This window comes from Dromiciops gliroides, chromosome 2 (genome assembly GCF_019393635.1).
Source record: "Dromiciops gliroides isolate mDroGli1 chromosome 2, mDroGli1.pri, whole genome shotgun sequence".
Lineage (NCBI taxonomy): Eukaryota > Metazoa > Chordata > Mammalia > Microbiotheria > Microbiotheriidae > Dromiciops > Dromiciops gliroides.
Window position 1 is genome coordinate 470054771 of NC_057862.1, and position 24051 is coordinate 470078821.

The 24051-nt window shown below is 38.1% G+C and overlaps 1 protein-coding gene across 6 annotated transcripts in view; it reads left to right on the top strand.

Annotated features, from left to right (window-relative positions):
* The window catches only part of HADHB (hydroxyacyl-CoA dehydrogenase trifunctional multienzyme complex subunit beta), a 43390-nt gene that overhangs the window by 5598 nt on the left and 13741 nt on the right, over nucleotides 1-24051 (top strand). For 3 of the 6 annotated variants that reach the window (XM_043983405.1, XM_043983402.1, XM_043983401.1), the window contains exons 2-9: nucleotides 3923-3997; nucleotides 4119-4160; nucleotides 9821-9920; nucleotides 12115-12159; nucleotides 14696-14795; nucleotides 19719-19806; nucleotides 22412-22599; nucleotides 23155-23335. In XM_043983405.1, the coding sequence (XP_043839340.1) occupies nucleotides 3931-3997; nucleotides 4119-4160; nucleotides 9821-9920; nucleotides 12115-12159; nucleotides 14696-14795; nucleotides 19719-19806; nucleotides 22412-22599; nucleotides 23155-23335 (811 nt within the window). In that variant the 5' untranslated portion in view covers nucleotides 3923-3930. Of the gene's footprint in view, nucleotides 1-336; nucleotides 529-3922; nucleotides 3998-4118; nucleotides 4161-6774; nucleotides 6819-9820; nucleotides 9921-12114; nucleotides 12160-14695; nucleotides 14796-19718; nucleotides 19807-22411; nucleotides 22600-23154; nucleotides 23336-24051 lie in introns of those variants that run through there. The other 3 variants (XM_043983406.1, XM_043983407.1, XM_043983404.1) reach the window with 3 other exon arrangements.

The window sequence follows — 24051 nt, forward strand, 5'->3', positions numbered from 1 at the left end:
GGAAAATGGCACTGATAGTCTTGCTTGATGCAGATTGTCACAAACCTTCATTTTGTAAAAATAATTCAGTATCTACAAAGCACAATAAAATGAGGTATGCTTGTTTATAGTATTTGACCTGAATTTTGAAGATTAGGGACTATGAGGCAGGTAAGAAGGGAATTTTGGTGTACTGTACAGAGCTGTGGGGAGGCAGCTAGGTGGCTCAGTGGATAGAGTGCTATACCTGGAGTCAGGAAGACATAAGTTCAAATTTCTCAGACACTTACTAGCTGTGTGACCTTGGGCAAGTCACTTAACCTCTGTTTACCTCAACCCACTAGAGAAAGAAATAGTAAACCACTCCAGTACCTTTGCCAAGAAAATCTCATGGACATTATTGGTGTGCTATGATGGGGTCATGAAGAGTTGGATATGACTAAACAACAAAACTATGGAAATTGGAATGTGCCACTTGAAGAGCAGCAAGGCCAGATTGGTTGGGCCAAAGATTGTTGAAGGAAAGTAATTGTGTAATAAGACTATAAGGTAAGTTGGAACTAGGTTGTGAAGGGCTTAAAATACCAAACAAGAGCATTTGAATTTTATCCTAGAGGCCAGAGGAAATAACCGGAGCTCTTCAGCAGGAAAGTGATGTGATCAGACCTGTGCTTTAGGGACATCTCTTTGGCAGCAATGTAGAGGATAGGTGGGAGATAGGAGATGCAAGGAAACAAATTGGGAAATTTGTAGGCTTCCAGGGAAGAGGTTATAAGGGCCTGAAATAGGGCAGTGACCATGTGAGTAGAGAGAAGGAGATATATGTCATGGAAGTAGAATTGGCAAGAGTCAGAAACTAATTGAATATGAAAGATGAAGGAGAGTTGAAAAGTTAGGAGTTGACTCAAGTTATGAATCTGAGTGACAGGAAGGACAGTGGTGCCCTCAACAGAAACAGGGTTGCCACACTTGAGCTGTACACACGAATGATGTCACAGATCTACTACCACACCAGCAGAATTGAAATGCGTACCTACGCCAAAGCCCAGGACTCTCTACTTTAGCATATTTCTCCGGGCAGACAACCCTTTAGTTTTAACATGGGAACTGTTTTTATTACATCCTTATAATAAATTAATTGAAAAGTATAATCCCAAGTAGGGAAGTGGTTAATTTAGGCAAGAGTTTTCCAGAAAGTTTAGGCTGGAATTGAGCCAAATGTTATCCTTTTTTCTTATAGTAATATAAGGAGGAAAAGGTGGGAAGGATAGAGAATAGGAGATGGGTTTTTCAAGTCTCTTTTTAGCAGAAGAATGAGTGACTAGTCAGTCATAATAGATATGGAAGGCAGCAAAATGTAACTGGAAGATGATCCTTAAAATGCTACTTAAATGTCAGCTGTCATGATCATTATTATTCCTCCCAGGCATATTAATGCCTCTCCCCCCTCCTCTTCTCTTTTTTTCCCCCGAGGAAAGGAATGCAGAGGATAATAGTTTGTGAACCCTCATTAGAAGAAGCTAGACCAGTGACTATAAAGTATAAACTAGGAAAAACTAGATTATAGTTCCCATCAGTCCAAGTAAGTCCTTGGTTTCCAAATTTAGACAATGGCTCTCTTTACCAATGTTGGGAGTTCTTCAACCTAGAAGTCCTAAGATCTTCTGAGAGTAATTTTCCCCACCTTGGTGGCTGTGTGCAGAGCCATTGAAAAAGTTGAAGAGACATAATTTCTGAGTAATTTAATCATTTTATTAGTAATGCCAGCATGGTTTTTTTAAATTTAATTTAATTTTTTTTTTTTTTTTGGCGAGGCAGTGAGGGTTAAGTGACTTGCCCAGAGTCACATAGCTAGTAAGTGTCTAGTGTCTGAGGCTGGATTTGAACTCAGGTACTGCTGGTGCTCTATCCACTGTGCCACCTAGCTGCCATCCAGCATGTTTATTAATAAAAGAATGGTCATTTATCTCTCTCATAGACCAAAGACAATATGGTCATTGGAAGAGGGGTGTTTCTGAGGGTGGCAATCAACTGATTGTTTAACAATGAGAAAATAAATATTGCAATGAGGAGTTGAGGGGTTGAACCTATTCATATGAACTTTGATTATGTCATTTACTTAAAAAAATAAACAATTTTATTTATAGTTCCAAATTTTATCCCTCCTCTCCTTCCCCTCCCCCCACCCCAGGTGGTAAGCAATCAGGTATGGGTTATACATGTGCAATTATGTAAAATATTACCATATTAGTCATTTTGTACAAGAAAACTTGATGTCATTTACATCTAACTTACCTCCCCATCCCCACCTCTCCCTTGGACAGTCTATTCAAAGAATTTATCCCCACCTAAATTTGGGTAGGGTCTTAGTCCCATCTCATTATCCAGAATGTCCTTCAAGAGACTGAAGTTTTTTTCCCCCTGGGGCAGTGAGGGTTAAGTGACTTGCCCAGGGTCACACAGCTAGTAAATGTCAAGTGTCTGAATCTGGATTTGAACTCAGATCCTCCTGAATCCAGGGCGGGTGGTTTGTCTACTGTACCACCTAGCTACCCCAAGAGACTGAACTTTCGAAATCAGGATTTTAGTAAAAGGGGGGAACTCTGGATCTCCCTAAATCATTGGTAACTAATAATCATTTCTCACATAGAAAATAAAAAATTTTATTAGTATGCATGATAGGCAGTTGCCAGGTAGATAGCAATGCCTAGGAACAAAGAAGATATACATTTTTAGAGTTTTATATATCCTTTGTGTGACATTACCAGAGTCAAAAGGAGCTTATGAGGTGAGATTGCTCAGCTACTGTCCTTATTTGGAAGATTGAGTCATAGAGACAGAATATCAAGTGATTTGGGGAAGAACCTTTCAATTTGGGGTCTCAGAAATTGCTAGAATTAGGTTTGTTGCATTGGGAATATTTTCCCTGTAGTTAATCTCATCAAATTATCCTGATGGGGCAGAAGGTCTCTAGTGTCTCATTCAAGACAGAAATTTTTATGCAATCTCGGGTATATAGGTATATAAATCAAACATTTACTGCCAAATTTTTCACAACTGCATGTGAAAGTTATGGAATAGATCAACAAATACGTGTGCAATGTTTGCTTTGTGCCGCTTACAGCACAAATAAGTTTCGTTGACTTCCATTATTAAATGTACATAAATGTTCCTGTAGCAGATGGTAGCTAATCTGTTGCATCAGGGATTAGAAAGCTAGATTATAGGAGAATCAAGAATGTTGTTACATAAATTTTAGATTTATATCTATACCAGGATCTTTACCGCCACACCTACTTGGTCTATCTTTTTTCCTCACTTTCTCTACCAGCATGGCAACATGACATTGTGCATAAAGAGCAGGTCTCAAAACCCAAAGACGGTGGTTGTGTTTCTGATCGAGAAGACACTTTTCTTAAGACCCTAACTTTAAGAGAGGTACTAATCTGCATTGGCAGAGAGTTTCCTCATCAGGAGTTCCCTATACCAGTGAAATCACAGGTCTTATTAAAAGATTCTCCATCTTTATCTTCACTTTCCATGGCATTTCTTCAGTACCTGCCTGAAGGATTTTTTGATAGCCCCTAAAAGCTTCTGAAGAAATTTAGAACCTCTTCTTCTGTTTGCTTGCTTTTAAATGTTTAATGGTTATATTGAACCCTGCTTAGCACTTGCCAGTACTTCCCCATCTTATAAATTCTTTCAAGTTTGAAAAGCTATAAAACAGGAGCTTCTTAAAATGAAGAATGACTTCATTTTGAGCCGGAGTTAGAAAGAATAGTCTCTCACACTGACCATGCCCAGAATATTATTATTTAATATATTTTGCCATATATTAAATAATAAACTGGCTTTAAAATGTTAATACATGCATTATATTTTATAGAGTTAGCTTTAAAACATGCAAGTAATTTAGTTGTTCTTTTTGTTGTTTTTTTTTTAGACTTCAAAATGACTTCCATATTGACCCGTGCATTCAGAAATCTGCCTGTGACATCAACCTGGGCCTTCAAATTCTGTAAGTTAAATTTTAACTTCTCTTTAAAAACCAAACCAAACCAAACCAAACCTTAAGATCTGAAAAATTATAAACAATCTTTCCATTTAAAAAATAAATTCGTAATTATTTTGTGTTTCAGCTGTAAGATCACTGAGCTGTTCCTCCCAACAACTGACAGCAGGTATAGTCATTTGTATGCATCTTGGGGGTTCTAAATTTTGAATTGTAAAATGGGTTGGGCAGGGCAGCTTATTTATCATCATACCTCTGTGAAGAACATCATGAAATAAGAATGCTTATTGAATTAAATGGATAATAGTATATATTTGCTTGCTGTGCATACAAGAAATTTGTTTATATTTTGCCTCAATTAAATCCATTTCATGGTTGAGCCAGATCATCACCCCACAATGTCATTAGTTTTCTTTGAAACAAAGGACAAACCAACAACCTTTATTTTGACAATCTCATCTACTCTGATGACTTTAACTGTCTTCTTGATGAGGATGACTCAAATTTACTTCTCCAAGTTCTGGCTTTTCTTGAGTCTTTCCTTTTGCCTAGTAGATATCTCTATGTGATTATCCAGCCATCACCTCAAACTCAACATATCTAAAACCACATTCCTCATCTTTTCTTCAGAAACAGTTTTTCTAAATTATTATTATTCTAGTCACCCATACTTGAAACATTTACTACTCCTTTCATTTTTGATCACTGAGTCAGTGGTTTTTCTTTTGTAATGTGCCTAGATTTCCCCCCTCTTTTCCATTATTGCACATCACTTCACACATGGATCCTTACAAAACTGGCTTTCCTCATTCTTGTCTCTCTTCTAGTTCATCCTACATACCACTAACAGATTAATCTTTCTTCAAAATCATTTTTTCCCTTCTACTCCGCCTTCAATGCTGCTTCATTGGTAATAGACTAAGAATAATAGCTTAGAGTTATAAAGAGTAATCCAAAAGTCCTTAATGCAGTTTTAAGCCTTAAATAAGGCTCAAACAAGACTTAAATTGCACTAATACTTTTGGGTCACCCAGTATTAGGTTTTAAGGTTGCAGAATGCTTTAATATGTTTTATATCGTCTGATCTTCAAAATTACCTTTTAAAGTAGGTGCCATTGTTATCTTCATTTCACATATAGGAAATTTAGGGAAAGACTAAGTAATTTGTCCAGGGTCATACAACTGTTATCTAAGCCAGGACTTCAACCCAGATCTTCCCAACTCCATGATTATTGCACTGTCTACTATATAAAGTTCTGATTCCTTTGCCTAGGCAAATCTTCATTGAAGGTCCTCCACAATCTGTTCTCATCATAACTTCTTGGTCTTATCTATTACTTTTATCTTGCCTGTACCTTTCATTTTTATCACACTGGATTGCTACTTGTTTTCCCCAAACAATTCATTCCACCCTTGGCACCTTTGCTTACACCATTCTCCCTACCTGATAATGACCCTTCTCTTCTCAGGATCTGGGAGGATATGGGCCAGGGTCAGCCCTGCCTTCAAAGCTCAGCTTCAGTTCTCCCTTTTCCACAAAGCTTTCCATTTAATAAGCAACTTTCTGGTTTACCAGGTATTAAATATCTGACATTTTTGCAGACCACTTGAGAGAGAAATTTTTCACAGCCTTAAAAGGTCCAGTTCTAGTTATAGCCATGATGTTAAGCAGTGATCCACTTAGATGCTTGGTATCGCTTAGCTTCTTGAAGCTGGATGGCGCAGTGGGGTCAGCTGGGTGGTACAGTGGGTAAAATGCTGGGCTTGGAGTCAGGAAGATTCATCTTCTTGAGTTCAAATATGACCTCAGACAGTAGCTGTGTGACCCCAGGGCAAGTCACTTAACCCTGTTTGCCTTAGTTTCCTCATCTGTAAAATTAACTGAGAAGGAAATGGCAAACCATTCCAGTATGTTTTCCAAGGAAACCCCAAATGGGGTCATGGAGAGTTAGACACAATTGAAACAACTCAAGAACAACCACATCTCCTTTGTTATATAGAGTACCCACTTACTCCCTCAGTTTTACTGTGATGACAACAGTTCAAAAAATGTTTGTGGTCTACCTGAATCTTTTATGTTACAGAAAATATTATAGAATGTTAGAGTTATACAGTTGTCCAGTCAGCACTCTCAGCTTAATCATCAATGTAGTGATAATGGCAAACACTTGGGATTTTTTTTTCTTTTTTACTTGCCTATTTTAAAAGAAAAGCCTATATGGCATATTGGGCCCTTCTCTGCCTACTGGGAAATTTCCACAAGAGAGAATCCTAGTCTGCCTTCTTTATGGTCAAGCTGTGTTTCCTCTGAACTGTTTCCATATAGACAAAGGCAATTCCTTGTTATTTTATCTTGACATTCTCCATGATTCATCATGGGTATATTAAGGAGTTGGCATTTTTTTACATCTCTTATCACAGGATTCTGTGCCTACACATTAAAAATAAAGCGATTGGAGCATCTAAATTGCAGCAATAAAACTAAATGAATCTTTCAAAAGTGATTAGGCAAAACCTGATTCTGAGACAGCCAGAAAGAATTACAGGCTTTTGCAAATAATGGCTCCAAGCCAAAAACTAAAGTTCAATTTATGCATATACATTTTGGTGTGGCCTTCTGGACCCTTGTCAGACTTTTCAGCCACGTTAGCACACATGGGGAGTTATCAGCACAATTGCAACATCTCTCCTTCATTCTTTCTTTGCAGAGAGGGAGTCCTGTGCATGTGAAACATGCAATTGATTTGCTTTTTTCTTTCTCTTCTATATCCTTTGTCTCCAAGGATGATACACTTGGGAGGGGAGAAAGCTCCATCTGGAAATAAAGGTGATATAAAAATGGAAGTTATCAATAAATTTTTTTTTTAAAAACCATTGCATTCTGGGGCAGCTAGGTGGCACAGTGGATAAAGTACTGACCCTGGACTCAGGAGGACCTGAGTTTAAATCTGGCCTCAGACACTTGACACTTACTAGCTGTGTGACCCTGGGCAAGTCACTTAACCCTCATTGCCCTGCTAAAAAACCCCCACAAAAACACAGCATTCTAATAGAAAGGGTGAGAATAGATTGCTTTATAAGAGGTAGATAAGTAGAGCACTGAATAAAAATAAACATCTCTATCTGTTAGCAAGAATACCTGCCTACTGGTATTAGTTCTGTTTCCAGGTATATTCCCATTCCCCAGCATTGAATTTTATTTAGATTTATTTTAAATACAGCTATAGGGGCAGAGCCAAGATGGCAGAGAGAAGCCAGCAAGTTGCCTGAGCTCTCCTTTGGTTCCCTCAAAAAGAACATTAGGGGTAGCTAGGTGGCGCAGTGGATAGAGCACCAGCCCTGGAGTCAGAAGGACCTGAGTTCAAATCTGGTCTCAGACGCTTAATACTTACTAGCTGTGTGACCCTGGGCAAGTCATTTAACCCCAATTGCCTCACCAAAAAAACAACAAACAAACAAAAAAAAGAACATTAAATCAAGCCTCTAAACAGATTCTGAAACTACAGAACCTACAAAAAGACAGAGAGACACAATCTTCCAACCTGAGATAATTTAGAAGACTTCAGGAAAGGTCAGTCTCACTCGGACAAAAGGGGAGCTCAGCGTACCTCAGTGCAGTGCAGCGTGGAGCGGGTTGGAACAAGTCAGCAGGAAGCTCTAGGCCACAGCCAAGCAACTGAGGCCCCTTGATCCTGGCTCAGCAAACTGGTGGCGCAGCAGGCCAGTGGTGAGATCCACCAGCACCAGCTGAGAGGGCAGGCTACCAGAAAGAAGGCCACCCATAGGACAGGCATGACCAGGCCTGGCCATCCCAGCACGCAGGGAGCAAGCCCAGGACAGTGAGAAATTCACAAGCCATAGAGTAGAAAGCCAGTGACATAGCCCCTATCTCCCAACACAAGAAGCTTGAAATAGTGACCCTGGTGACTCAGGAGCAGACCTCAACTTTTAAAAAAATAAGCTGCAATATGAGTAAGAAACAAAAAAGAGCTCTTACTATTGAGAGCTTCTGTGTTGACAGAGAAGAGCTAAACACAAACTCAGATGAAGACAATACTCTCAAATTGCCTACATGTGAAGCCTCAAGAGGGAAGATGAATTGGTCTCAAGACCAAAAAGCCCTCTTAGAAGAGCTCAAAAAAGGATTTAAAAAATCAGTTGAGGGGGCAGCTAGGTGGTGCAGTGGATAGAGCACTGGCCCTGGAGTCAGGAGGACCTGAGTTCAAATCTGGTCTCAGACACTTAACACTTACTAGCTGTGTGACCCTGGGCAAGTCACTTAACCCCAATTGCCTCACTAAAAAAACAACAACAACAACAAAAAAAACCAGTTGAGAGAGGTAGAAGAAAAAAATGGGGAGAGAAATGAAAGCAATGCAAGAAAATTATGAAAAAAGAATCAGCAGCTTGGAAAGGGAAGCACAAAGATTGACTGAAGAAAACAATTCCTTAAATTAATTCAGCTAAATGGAAAAGGAGGTGCATAATCTGACTGAAGAAAACAATGCCTTAAAAATTCTAATTGGACAGTTGGAATTGGTCAAACAGAATCAAAAGAATGAAGAAATAGAAGAAAATGTGAAATACCACTTTGGAAAGACAACTGACCTGGAAAATAGGTCCAGGAGAGACAATTTGAGAATTATTGGACTGCCTGAAAGCCATGATCAGAAAAAGAATCTAGATACCATATTCCAGGAAATTATCAAGGAGAACTTCCCTGATATTATAGAATCAGAGGATAAAATTGTCATTGAAAGAATCCACCAATAACCTCCTGAAAGAGACCCCAAAAGGAAAACTCCAAGTAATATTGCAGCCAAATTCCAGAATTATCAGGTGAAGGAGAAAGTACTCCAAGCAGCCAGAAAGAAGTAATTTAAATATCATGGAGCCACAGTCAGGATTGCACAGGACCTGGCAGCTTCAACTTTAAAGGATTGCAAGGGTTAGAATATGATATTCCAGAAGGCAAAGGAGCTTGGATTGCAGCCAAGAATTTATTACCCAGTAAAACTGATCATTCTCTTTCAGGGGAAAAGATGGATATTCAATGAAATAGGAGACTCTCAGGGTTTCCTGATGAAAAGACCAGAACTGAATAGAAAATAAATACAGCTATAAGTATTCAAGTCAGTTACCATGTCTGCTATTTTAGTCAATCAATAGTCAATAAACATTTATTATGTACCTGCTATGTGCCAGGCACTGTGCTAAGTGCTGGGAATACACATTTTTTAAAAAAGGTAAGAAGTCTCTGCCCAGTGAATTAAATTCCAGTGAATTCTAGTTACCTCTAGAATCAAATAAAAACTCATGTTTGACATTTAAAGCCCTTAGCCCCAGCACAGTACTTGGCACATAGTAGGTCTTAATAAATGTTTGTTGATTGATTTGCCCATTCGGCAGTTCAGCCAAATTGATCTTTTCAATGTTCTTCATACACTGTCATCTCATGGGATACTCTCCCTTTTTAATTTCAGCTCTTAGAATCATTCACGTTGTTTTCACAACTCAGCTCAGGTGCCACTCAGAATTCTCAATATGCTATTGCCTTCTCCCACCTCCACTCCTGACAAAAAATAATTTTGCTTGTGCCTGTTTTGTGCATACTTATATGTTTTGCCAGATAGAATGTAAATTCTTTGAGGGTTGGGTCTGTTTCACTTTTGTCTTTACATCTCTTGCACCTGTCAGAGTGCCTTGGCACATACTAGGTGCTTAATAAATACTTGTTAAATGATTAATTCCTGGATTACACTTCAGAACTCTTGGAAAAGACTGTTAATTTGTTTTTTAGTTATTTGTTTGTTGAATTTTATCTTAAAGCTGTACAGACCCAAAGTAAGAAGACCTTAAGCAAGCCCAATGTAAAGAATATTGTGGTGGTCGATGGAGTGCGCATTCCCTTTCTGCTGTCTGGCACCTCGTAAGTATGAAACTAGCATCTTACTTTCTTTCTCTAAGATAGCCACAAGTGGTTGCTGTTAATGGTGGACTGATGTCTTCACTTTAAATGCAGCAAAGTAATTCCCAAATAGCTCAGAAGGAATAGGAATCCGATATTCTACAGGTTACCTGTGACAGAAATCTTCCAGATGTTGGAAGCCAAAGTGAAATGTAGCAAATTGAATGGAACTTTGGCTCACTTCACATAAAAGATCATTCATTATGGTTTCCAATGAGCCCTTAGGTTGTAGAACCCTCCCCCCCCCCCCGACTGTCTAAACAGTTATGAAGGACCAGATTGGTTTGGGGCACTTATCTTGAACCCAAGGTGGTTCCAGGGGCATTGTGGGCCAGGCTGTCAAAGGCTCTCTCAAAATTTGGTCATTAGAGGAGATTCAGAAATGGTCTGAACCTTTTTTTATTTGGCTCAGTATAGCTCTAAACCCATGGGGGTTGGCTGAATTCTATTGAGTCAAATGATTGTTCACCTTGCTGATTCTACTCCTTTTTAGTAAAAGAAGCCTAGTTGAGTCAGAAGGGAGCAGATAAAAATCTGTGGAGAGCAGAAGTGAACTAAACGAATGCAACTCGGTTCAGATTCAGTTAAGATAGTAATTTATCAGGTTTTGTTCTGCTTTTGGAGGGTTGCAGGTCCCTGTTTTACAAGTATGTGTGTTACAAGCTTTGAGAAATCAAAAGTTTGGAATGCTGATCTCATTTTCCTTTAGAAACAATGTTGTAAATAGTAGTTAAGTTTCTAGGGTAGCCCATGGAAGCCCAATTGTATCTGAACAATAGCACTTACTGTAACCACGTAAACGTAAGCTCTCTATAAAAAACTTCACATTAAGTTCTCGCCAGAACAATTTTTAGCAACAATTTCTACTTTGTACTGGCACAAACTGTGATACAGCTCTGGCAAGAGATAGGCTCCTTCCTTCAGCCCTGGGCCTTAGGACAATAGGGAGAGAGAAATACCAAGCATTCTCAGCAGTTGTTCCCACATGAAGGATATATGCCAGAATAGGTCTTGTTCAGATGGCTCACTAACTTCAGGTAGGGGTTGTGCAGCTACCAGCATAAAATTATTTATGCAACCCTAACCACCCTACTTTCTGAAGGGAATATAAGTATCAAAATAAGTTCTATTGGATTCTTTTCCTGCTTGCCTGTAATAAATTGCCATTCAGTGCAAGTGAGTAGTTATTGCGAAGGCTAGATCCAAAACAGAGGTAGAGACTTGTTCAACAAAAGTATTTAGGGATGGACTTAAGGAAACCAAAGAGCAGATGAATCAATAAACATGTGTGTATGACTAGGTAGAATAGAGCAACAAAGGTTGCCCAATTCTAAATCGACAAATTGCTAGTTTGGGCATTTTAACATTGGTACACTTAAGATTTTGTCAAATTATTCGATCATTAAGAATGAAGAGATGAGTTTAGCTTTAGAAGTTACAGTTATTTGGCTATCTTCCTCAAAGAGCGATTTCAAGAAATTCATTGCCATTTAGTCTCCCAGTACAAACTTATATTGGGAAATGTTGGCTTAAACAAACGCAGAGCCTTGTCTGAAAAGGTTGACTGCACTGAGAGAATTTTTAGTTTTTCATGATTAATAATGTTGATAGAAAATGCTTACTCTGTGCCAGGCATTACAACATACAAGAACAAGCAAACAAGGTAGCCCCTCCACTCAAAGAGCTCACATTCTGATAGGGGAGGAAACATCAAGTGAAGATAGGAAAGGGAGGAGGGGATGTTGGTCCTTGTTTGGGGGAGGGCTGCTGGTAAAGAGATGGAGTGAAATGAACATGACTGGGACCCCTTATGAAATGACTGTCCTGGCCAGGGACCAACCAATCAGGGGAGAGCAAGACCCAGGACAGAGGCATCCTGGGGCAGCAGCAGGGGGAAGGCACTGCATAGGAATACAGCATTGTTTTTGTTCGTTGTTTATATAGCTGTTCAGTAGCAGTTGAACCTTTCCTGGAGCTTAGCTTATCATATCACTTTACCCCAGTTTCTTCAGCAGTAAAATGAAGATAAATAATACTTATGGTTCCTACCTCACAGGGTTGGGTGAAAAGACTTGTAAACTGGAAAGGGTTCTTTTCTTTATCTCCTTGAAGTAAAAGACCTTTATGGTGAATTAGTGTATTTTATTCTTCCCAGATACAAAGATCTGATGCCACATGATTTGGCCAGAGCAGCACTTAAGTAAGTACAGCCCCTTCCTTTCTTCCCTTCCTTCTTCCCTTCGTCCCTCCCTCTCTCTCCTCTTTTCTCCTTCCTTTATTCCTCTCTCCCTCTCAGCCTCCTTCTTTCCCTCCCTCCCTCTTTTCCAAACCTGCCATTTTGCTTTGGCCCTCTAACAAGAATGCCATGTATATAGTATAATTTTAAAATGACCATATGTAAAGTCAGTTTTTCGGTTTCTGTGCATTCCATTTCAAAGGACTGTTGATGTTTCCTTCCCAACAACCGCCTCCTTCCCCTTCGCTGCTCATAGTTGCTACCCTATTTCCAATCCTTGTTGCCTCTTCACTGGACTCTAGCAATAACCTCCTAATTGGTCTGCCTGCTTCCAGTCTTTCCTCTTTCCAGTCCTTTCTCCATACAGCTACCAAAATAATCTTCCTAAAGCACAAGTCCATCTGTGTCACTATCCTGATCACAAATGTTCAGAGGCCTATTAAGCCTCTAGGATGAAGTTCATCCCTTTCACTTTGGCAATTAAAGCCTTTTATAATCTTATTATCTATCTATCTATCTATATCTGTCTATCTGTCTGTCTATATCTGTCTATCTATCTATCTATCTATATCTGTCTGTCTGTCTATCTATCTATATCTGTCTATCTGTCTGTCTATATCTGTCTATCTATCTATCTATCTATCTACCTACCTACCTACCTATCTTTCCAAACTTATTTCACATCCTTCCCTTTTATCCACTCTATATTTCAGCCCAACTAGCTTTGCTGTTCCTTGCATTTGTCATTCTATACCAGACTCCATGCCTTTGCATATCTGTCCCCCATGCCTAGATATTCTTCTTCCCTCCTTCTCTCCACCTCTTAGCATCTTTGGCTCCCTTCAAAGCTCAGCCAAAAAACCACCTCTTGTGAGAAACCTTTCCTAACCAGCATGGTTAGTGCTTTCTCCCTCAAGTTACACAGGCATGTTGTATTTTCTGTCCTCTCCCTGTCTGTGCAGATATCATGTTCTCTGTTTATTTGCCACACTCCAGTAAGATAAGAAGTTTCTTGAGGGCAGGAACTATTTTGTTTTTATCCTTACATTCCCAGTACCTTATATAGTAGTTGCTTAATTAATAAATGTTTTTTGAATTGAATCAAGAAAGAATATAATAAAACAATTAGCTTTTAGGATATTCTGTTATTTTTCATTTAGGAAATTAAGTTACAAATCCAATATAAATAAACCCTTGACCAGAACTCACAGAATTGTTTGTGGGGGCAGGGGAGTTATCCCATACTGTCCATTTCCTTATATTAACTTGTTATAACTAAGTTTGTACTACAGGAATTAACTGGAGTGCATAACTCTCCCTACACTATTGCTAACTCAGGCAGCTGAAGATCTTATACATAATTGCCCTTTGTCAGGTTCAAGAAGCTGCCCCGCTATAACTCTTAAAAATAAATCAGAGCAGGGGTGGCTAGGTGGCACAGTGGATAGAGCACCAGCCCTGGAGTCAGGAGTACCTGAGTTCAAATCTGGCCTCAGACACTTAACACTTACTAGCTGTGTGACCCTGGGCAAGTCACTTAACCCCAATTGCCTCACTAATAAAAAAATTTTTAAAAATAAAATAAAATAAATCAGAGGGGGCAGCTAGGTTGCACAGTAGATAAAGCACTGGCCCTGGATTCAGGAGAACCTGAGTTCAAATTCGACCTCAGACACTTGACACTTACTAGCTGTGTGACCCTGGGCAAGTTACTTAACCCTCACTGCCCTGCCCCCCCCCCAAAAAAAAAGAGTTATAGCATAAGGTACCATAAGGCGGTTTGGTATTGTAGTAGATAGAACATCGGCTATGGAGTTGGGAGGACCTGAGTTCAAATCCAGCCTTAGACACTAGCTGTGTGACTCTGGGAGAGTCACTTCACCCTGATTGCCTCAAAAATAAAAGAGTTATTGTATAATATCTGAGTCCAATAAATAGATCTTCAGTTTTTGTGAGTATTCATTAGAAAAGAAGTAGTTATCAGAAATTCTATTTACAAACACTTTTCAGCACTCCATTTGTTTTGTTAAGTAAAGAATACCTGTACTTTTGGATTGTGTAAAAGTATATAATAACATACCTTCCTTTAATATTGTGTTAGTATGATAGAGAAATCTGCTAGAATTTATGTATTTGTATGTACACACAAACACGCATACTTACATTTATCTTTGTGGCCATTAAATTAGGGGTAGGTGACCTCTAGATTTAAATTTAGGCATAAGCTTCCATTTGTAGTTTTACAAATATATATTGCCTAACTGCTTATTAGCATTTATTATAATTTTCATTTAAATAGTCAATTCACTAAATTTATATTATTTTTGTTCAGTATGTTAGCCAGCACCAGAATCATAGACATTATCTCAGCATGAGATTTTTCCCATTTGGGAAAAGTACCACTTGGTATTCCCTGTCCTGTATCCTCTGTTCATCTGTTAGAGCTAAGGATTATTTTAAGAATAGAACACACATTTCTGATTTTTTTTTTCCTTTTCAGGGGCCTGTTACAGAGAACTGGTATCCCAAAGGATAGTGTCGATTATATTGTCTATGGTACAGTTATCCAGGAAGTGAAAACAAGCAATGTTGCTCGAGAGGTAAGTAAAACGAAGCTGTATAGCTAATTAGGACAATGAACCTGATCTTCAGTTGACTAGTTTTCATATTTTAAAAAGATTGATAAAGTTTATTTAACATGAAAATAAAATTTTATCTAATATTAAATTATAATTTTGATTTTAAAAATCCCTAATATATATTGATACTATAGACCACAATACTGTTCTAACAAAACCTGAGCAAAGGAGACAGAGGTGACATGCAACTTTTTTTTTTTTTTGGTGAGACAATTGGGGTTAAGTGACTTGCCCAGGGTCACACATCTAGTAAGTGTCAAGTGTCTGAGACCGGATGGGTGACATGCAACTTTTAATGGGTATTCAAAAATATGAAATACCCAAACTAACGCCAAATAGAGATCTTATATAATACAATCTGAGAAAAAAAACAGAACTACTTATAAAGGAACTAACAAAGAAAATATATTCTGGGTCTAATGGATTCACTGGAGAATTCTATCAAATTTTTAAAGAATAATCAGTTCCAATGCTTATGTCAAAAATTGAGAAAGAAAGCACCTTATTGTATACCTTTTATGAGATAAATACAGTCCTCATATGTAAACCAGGGAAGGGCAAAGCATAGGAGAACTATTGACTGATATTGTTAATGAATTCTGATTCATAATTGTAAATAAAATCCTTACAGACAGGTTACAGCAGTTCATCCAAGAAATCATTCATCATGACCAAGTTGGGTTTATACCAAGGATGCAAAAAGGGTTCAATATAAGGAAAATGAGCAATATAAGTAATCATATTAAAAAACAAAAAATTCCAAAACTACATGATTATCTCAATATTTGCTGAAAGAGCCTTTGACAAAAGTGTAGTACCTAATTATGCTAAAAACCTTATAAAGTTCAGACATAGAGGTACTTTTTTTAATATCATGAAAAATAGTTATCTAAAATAAAGAGCAAGTATCATATCCAATGGAGATACTCTAGAAGCATTCCCAACAAATACAGGAATAAAGCAAGAATGTCCATTTTCCCCACTATTCATTTGATATAATTCTAGAAATGCTAGCAAAGTCCTGTTGGACAAAAATATGTAAAGAAGTGATAAAACTATCCCTATTTGTTGATGACATGTTTACTTAGAAAAGTCTAGGGAATTGGTAAAGTTGCATACTACAAAATAAACTTTCAAAAATCAACTTTTTAAAATTGCAATAACAAATCTAAGAAGCAATGATAAAACAGGGAACTCTAATACCAAATAACTACAAAATGTATAAAATATCTGGGTATCAATCTGCCAAAACACACAGTACTGATAAAGATTTTGTAACAAAGCGTTCCCTAAAGAAATTCAGAACAATTCTGATTCTTCTTTCATAACATGACTAATGTGGAAATATGTTTAACATGATTGTACTGTATAACCTATATCAGATTGCTTGGTGTCTTTGGGAGAGGAGAGGGAAGGGAGGAAGGAAGAAAAATTTGAAACTCAAAATCTTACAAAAATAAATGTTGAAAACATGTAATTGAAAAAAATTAAAATACTATTAAGAAAAAAAAGAAATATAGAACAATTTAAATAGCTGGAGGATATTCAGTGCTCATGACTAAGATGTGCCAATAGAATAAAAATGACAATACTCCCAAAGTTAATTTATATTTTACTGCTATACAATTACAGAACTTGACAAAATAGTAGCAAAACTCATTTGGAAAAGTAAAAGATCTAAGAAATCAAGGAAAATAATGAAAAGAAGTTGAGATAAAGGGTGGATGAAATAGCCTTTCAGATTTCAAACTATATTATAAAGCAACAGTCATCAAAACCATCTGTTATTGGTTATAAAATAGAGAGGTAGATCAATGCAACAGACTGGGCAAGGGAGAATCAGAAAAAATAGATCTCAGTAACTCAGAATGTGATAAAGTGGAATACCTAAATGACTTTGGAAAGATAAAATTGTTGGGAAAACTGGAAAGTAGTCTGACAGAAATTAGGCTTAGACCAGCATCTTACATCACATTCTATAATACATTCAAAATGATTACGTGACTTTAATATTAAAAGTCACATACCATAAAAAAAAATCAAAGAGAAGCAGAACATATGCTTTTCACATCTGTGGGGTAGAAGAAATTTTTAACCAAACAAAAGACAGTGACCATTATACAAGATAAGATAAATAACTTTGATTTTATGAAATTGAGGCTTTTGTGTAAACTTTTAAAGGTTCATTAATTGCTCCCTTTTATCTGACCAACCCAAATCATACTCCTAGTTTTCTATCCTTCTAATGTATGTTACAGAGTTGGATGTTGGCTTTTAAAAGGAACAAGGAACATTACCTAACATCTCAGCTGATGTGGAAAATATTTTGTCTGCCTTTAATGACGGAAGGCTAGAGGTCATGGGAAGTGGTAACTTTAGATAGTAGATTGTAGGTGCCCTTGGTAATGCCCTATTTAACAATTCCTATAATTAACCCAAGTTTGCATTTTAGGCAGGCATTTCAACGAGTTGCAAAAAGAAACATATCGTCCTAGCTTGTTTTTTTGCTTATCATACCTTGGCAGTATTAGTTGATGAGTTATTTTTGCCTATTCACATGATTCCATAACCAGATGACACTTACATAGGGAAACTCTCAGGAGTTTAATTTTAACTTCCTAGCATGTTTCAACTTTGTACCAGTTGGCATGGTGCCACTGTTTTGTCATTGGAAACTCAGGAGAACAGGACTTGGAATTTCTGTTGCTACTTACTTATCTCCTGCAATCAGCATGCCACTTTATACACACTCACAAACACACATATATACATATTTATCTTTCTGGCCATTAACAATAGGTGTAGGCGACCTCTAGATTTAAATTTAGGCATGAACTTCCATTTGTAGTTTTCCAAATATACACTGCCTAACTGCTTAAGAATATTCATTATCTATCATTTTCATTTAAATAATCATTTCCCAGAATTTATATTTTGTCGATTTTATATTTTGCTCATATTGTTCAGGCTTTATATTCCAGTGACAATAGTTATTTCAGTCTTTCCCAAAGCTGGTTCACAAACTCCTTTCAGCTAAATGGGCTGTATGCTCAGCATTGGAGTGTTGCTTCACCATTCCAGATGCAATGCTTATCAAATATTCAAATGACTCATAGAACTTGACAAGTATTCGACAAGCGTTTATTAAACAGCTTTTGCATGAGAAGCAAACAAGCTTTGACATTGTGTGCTAAACACTGAGCTAGGCACTGGAGGGACAAAGAAAAAAGTAAAACAGTCCCTGCCCTCCAGGAGCTTCTATTATAATGGGGGAAATAGCATAGAGGTAAATAAGGATAGAGAAGAACATATAGTAAATACAAGATCATCTTTGCAGGGAGGGCTCTAGGTGGTGGGTGAGAGGGACTCAGGAAAGACTTCATGAAGAAGGTGGTGCTTGAGCTAATTTTTTAAGGAAATCAGGGATTTTGACTTTTTTAAGGAATCAGAGGTGAGGAAGGACTCCATTGTAAACATGATAGCCAATCAGTGCAAAGAGATAGTTGGGAGAGGGAGTGTCATGTGTAAGTAATAGCAGGACTGTTTCATTGGACCTTAGAGGAAGGGAAGAAGAATTTATAAGTCTAGAAATGTAGTTTGGGACCAGGCTTTATTTTGTTCTAGAGACAATAACTAACCACTGGGGACAGGTAGGTGTCGTAATGGATAGAGTTCCAAGCCTGGAGTAAGGAAGGCCTAAATTCAAATCAGGAAGAAGCTGAGTTCAAAGTGCCTCAGATACTTACTAGCTGTGTGACCCTGGGTAGGTCATTTAACCCTATTTGCTTAAGTTTCTTCATCTATAAAATGAGCTGGAGAAGGAATTGGTAAACCACTCCTGTATCTTTGCCAAGGAAACCCCAAGCAGGGTCACGAAGAGGCTGATGTGACTGAAATGACTCAACAACAAAGAAAGTATTGAGTAGGGGGTAATGTGGTAGGTCTCCTATTGAGAAAAATCCCTTTGGTTGGTATAGGAAACTTTTTTTAAAATCCAGCTTTCTTTTACATAAAACCTTTCTTTATCCTGCTCCCATCTCCCATTATTTTTTATATATTTTGTTAGGTACATATATACATACAAATATGTATATGTGTTTATATACATATATGTGTAAACACATATACATACTGTCTTCTCTCCTAGAATATAAGCTTCTTGAAGACAGGGATTGTTTCGTTTTATCTGTATTTCCAACACCTAGCACAGTGCCTTGAATATAGCAAGTACTTACGGGATGGATTAAATATTAGAGAGACTTGTTGCAGGAATGTCAATAGTCCAGGCAAGAGGTGATGAGGGCCTGAATAAGGGGATAGAGATAAGTGATATTGCAGGGATAGAAACTATAAGAATTGACCACTGATTGCCTGTGGGGGGTGGGGGCTGGTGGTGAGAGAGAGAGATGTTGAGAATGCTTCTGAGGTTGCAAACCTGGGTGGTTGGAACAGAAATAGGGAAGTTCAGAAAAGGGGTGGGTTTGAGGGAAAAGGTAATGAGTTCTTTTTTGGACATGTTAAGTTTGAGATGTTTATGGGATACCTATTTTGAAATGTCAAATAGTAGGTTGGGGATATGGGAGTAGAGATAATGAGAGAGAATTTGGCTGGATGTGTGGATCTGGGAATAATCTTCCTGGGATAGTAGTTAAACTCCTGGGAGGTGATGAGTTCATCAGTAGAGAGAAGGTAGAGAGAAAAAAGAAGAGGGTGCAACCTTTGGGGGTTCCCCAACAGTTAATGGGGCATGACATGGATGGTAACCCAGAAAAGGAGAGAGTAGTATCATGAAAACCTAGAAAGCAGTGAGTATCCAAGAGGAGAGGGTGGTCAACAGTGTCAGGTTCCTTCTTTGTAAGTAATTATTCCTTGTGTTTTTCAAAGGCTGCACTGGGAGCTGGCTTCTCAGACAAGATTCCTTCTCACACTGTCACTATGGCTTGCATCTCTTCTAACCAAGCCATGACAACAGGTATGCTCACTTAAAAATTCCATTATTTTTAGCTGATAATTTCAAATTTTAAAAGCCTTATTATCTTGGTTCCTTTTCAGGGGGTAGGTACCTTTTTAAAAGAGAAATTAAATGATTTACCTAAGATTTCAGAATTCGTTAGTTTAAAAAACAAAATCTATAACAACACCAATATTTAACTAAGACCATAGTTTAGGAATTATGTGAGTTCTAAAATTTATCCTTTCGAAGAAGCAAAAATACACTTCATCCTAAGCTCAGTTAACATTACATTGGCAGACATTGACCTATTTAAGATTCCCAGGGTCTTTTAGAGTGGTAAATAAGCTGACTGAGAAATAAGGAAATGGTCTCTAAGCACTAAGAATGCTGCCATCATTCACACAAGATTACCTAATTAATATTCTTCAGTACTGGTGGAAATATGAGGGATATCATAGCCAGCCTGAGGCAGGTAGATAACTGGGAAGAGCTAAAATTGAGGCCAAGTCTGAGGGAAATTGGAATAGTCAAAGCTGCTAGTTTTTTCAGGCCCTGTAAGTAGGGAGGTAAAGAAGAAGCCAAATCAGTCAACTAATGGAGCAGACAAGTAAGGAGCAAAATATGAATGGAATAGGCCTGGGTGAGGTACTAAAAGGAGAAGGCTACACAAGGCAGGGTACACAAATGGGAAAACCTTAGACCCCAAAAGCCAAAGCTAAAGCCATGGAGATACTGGAAAAAACAACAACTAGTTAACTGTTGAGAAAATGAACAGTGATAATGGTTTAGTTTCTTTTCATTGGGTCTTGGTGACCACATTTAAGCTGACCCTGTAAAATAGATTACAACATTGGCTGCTTGGTTCCTAATAAGGATCATAGAATTTAGAGCTGGAAAGGACTAGAGAATATCTGATCGAATCCCTTCCTTTTCTAGATGAAGAAACTCAAGCCTAAAAGCTAAAATGATTTGGAGCTTGGACTAGCTTGGACTCCTGGTTCTGCAACTTACTACTTGTGTAATCTTGGGCAAGGGTACAAGGGCCACCTCTCTGGGCCTCAGTGTTTTCACTAAAGAATGTATTTTTTACATACATAAGCACTTTGTAAGCCTTAAAGCATTGCCTAAATGTCATCTATTATTATCTAAGGTTCTATCCATCACTAAATCCTATAGCTTGCTAGTATGTAGCAGAGCCAGAATTTGATCCTAGGTCTGCTGACTATAAAAATCTGTTTGCATGGTAAATGTTGGCCACCATTTGTCCTAATTTGTAGTATTTCATCAATCATTCTTAGTGTTTTCATGCCCATGCCATAAAGGGACCTTAAAGATCCCTTTATTTTACAGAGGAAGAAACTGAAGCCCAGAGAAGTTACATAATCTGCCCAGGTTCACACAGGTTTTACTAGTGATAAAGTCAGGACTATGGCTCAGGCCTCCTACCTGCCAATATGGTCCCCTTTATACCTCAATATTTGTTTCTCATTATCCACATAGAAAAAAGAAAATAGCATTAAATTGCAGCAGAGATTTTTAGAAGTTAGATGTACGAAAACATTTCTTGACCTCTAAAGATCTCTAAATATTGAAATTAAGCAAGAAAGTAAGAGTTATGGTTCAGCCTCCATGGAGATTTTTGTGTAGGGTGGGCATACATTTGTCTGATTTGGTATAAATACAGTATTCTCTAGAGGCAGAGAGACTGGCCAATAATTGGATGATTGAGCTTTTTTCATTATATAGCTGATGAAGCACATTTTTCACTAGTGTGTCGAATTTATTTTATATTTTTAATATTATTTTGGCCGGCTCTGTAAAGAGTACATATTTAGTTATATGTTTTCTACTGTTCTGATGATCCTCTGTTCCTCTGGTAAGCAGTTTCAGTGACAGTGGACAACCCAAACATCTGATGTTGAGTTTATACACCTACCTCCTAGAGAAAGGTGTGGACTAGAATAAGGCAACTTCTTTTTGATGTGGCCATTGTGCAAATTTGTTTTGCTTGACTCTATATTTGTTACAGGGGTTTCATTTTTCTCTTTTTTTTTCAATTTTGGGGGTAGATGAGAGGAAGAAGGGGACTAGTAATAGGGTCTCTATAAACAAAGAAAGAACAGGATCTCATTACACCATTTTTTTTCTTTATTTTTTTTTTGGTGAGGCAATTGGGGTTAAGTGACTTGCCCAGGGTCACACAGCTAGTAAGTGTCAAGTGGCTGAGGCTGGATTTGAACTCAGGTCCTCCTGACTCCAAATCTGGCCTCAGCCACTTGACACTAGCTGTGTGACCCTGGGCAAGTCACTTAACCCCAATTGCCTCACCAAAAAAAATAAAGGAAAAAAAAATGCACAGAAGAAAATAGAAAGAAACACAGACAAGCAGGACAACTTTGAAAGGTCCATGCTACATTTATTATATATTTAAAAGGGAAATCAAAGTGTATATAATGGTTAATAGCTTTCATGTACATTCATCTTTTTCAGTTCTGCCTTGTAAATGGAAATGCTCCTATTATTTGATGTTTAAGTTAAAATAAAAAAAAAAAAACTTAAATATACCATGATACATTGTCAACAAGAAACTTGTCATGTCCTCATTATTAACCCTTTCCTGTAGGATTTGGTTTCATTGCTTCTGGCCAGTATGATGTGGTTGTGGCAGGTGGTGTGGAGTTAATGTCAGATGTCCCTATTCGACATTCTAGGAAGATGAGGAAACTGATGCTTGATCTTAACAAGGCCAAGACCCTGGGTCAGCGACTGTCTTTAGCTTCTAAATTCAGACTGAATTTCTTAGCACCAGAGGTAAGATTTGGGGGGGGGGGGGGGGTTGGGGCAATGAGGGTTAAGTGACTTGCTCAGGGTCAAACAGCTAGTAAGTGTCTGAGGTCAGATTTGAACTCAGGTCCTCCTGAATCCAGGGCTGGTGTTTTATCCACTGTGCCACCTAGCTGCCCCAGAGGTAAGATTTTTAACTTCTCTGGAGAAACCTCTGATTGTCAAGTAAGTTTCTTTGCAGTAAAATAAAGGTTGGACTTTGAGTGTGCTAAACACTCATGAAAGAAAATCTCGTTGGACACATTGAACACTTAATTATTTAGTTTAACAAGTAAAAAAAAATAGATGCTGAGGCAGGTGCTGGTTTGGGTTGTCATAGTAACAATAGCATATGTACTCTGTGGTTTTTAGAGAGCTTCCTGTTTCTTCAGTTAGAACACAGCCAACAAAACCTTTAGGTTATAGGTTCTTCCAAAGGGAATAAGCAAAAGTCATGCTATGGGACTCCTCCCCACCATTGTTATGTGGCTGCTGTCAAATGGCCCCCAGAGTTCCTGACTCTCATGATTCTTCTCTTCCCAGCTCCCTGCAGTGGCTGAGTTCTCAACCAATGAGATGATGGGCCATTCTGCTGACCGACTGGCAGCTGCTTTCTCTGTTTCCCGAACAGAACAGGATGAGTATGCCCTTCGTTCTCACCGTTTAGCCAAGAAGGCCCAGGACCAAGGACTCCTCACGGACATTATTGCCTTCAAAGTTCCAGGTGAAAACCACTTGCCTTTTCTCTTACAGAAGAATGCAATGTGAGAACTAGCTATAGAATTCCAAGTCTTTCTCATCTTCTGAGGTACATCAAATATTGACCCCACCAGAAATTCCTAGTCTTTGTATCTTAAAACCTAAAGAGTGGGCAGTTAGGTGGTGCAGTGGATAAAGCACTGGCCCTGGATTCAGGAGGAGCTGAGTTCAAATCTGGCCTCAGACACTTGACACTTACTAGCTGTGTGACCCTAGGCAAGTCACTTAACCCTCATTGCCCTGCAAAAAATTAAAAAAATTTTTTTTTAATTTAAAAATTGAAAACATAAAGAGTTCTAAATTTTTCATTTCAGTCTTTCCCATTGATTTTGGGATTTTAAGAACCCATTATTAATTGATCCCTTCCACATTTACAATGCTTGCTTCCTTCTGTGTTCCTGAAGGTAGTGTAATGGAAAGAGTGTAGTCTTGGACTGGGAAAACCAGAGTTTGAATTTTGGCTCTATCAAGATTCTCTTCATGTTGTTAGTCTCAAAGTACTTAATTTCTCATCTGTACAGTGGGAATAAAAATCCTCATCCTACCTATCTCAGGGTTCTTGAAAGCATTGACATTATATAAACATAAGGTGGTATTATTGATGGGTTAGGCCAATAGACTGTCTGGCACCGTGGATAGGGTGCCAGACCTGGAGTCAGGAAGACCTGAGTCCAAATCCAG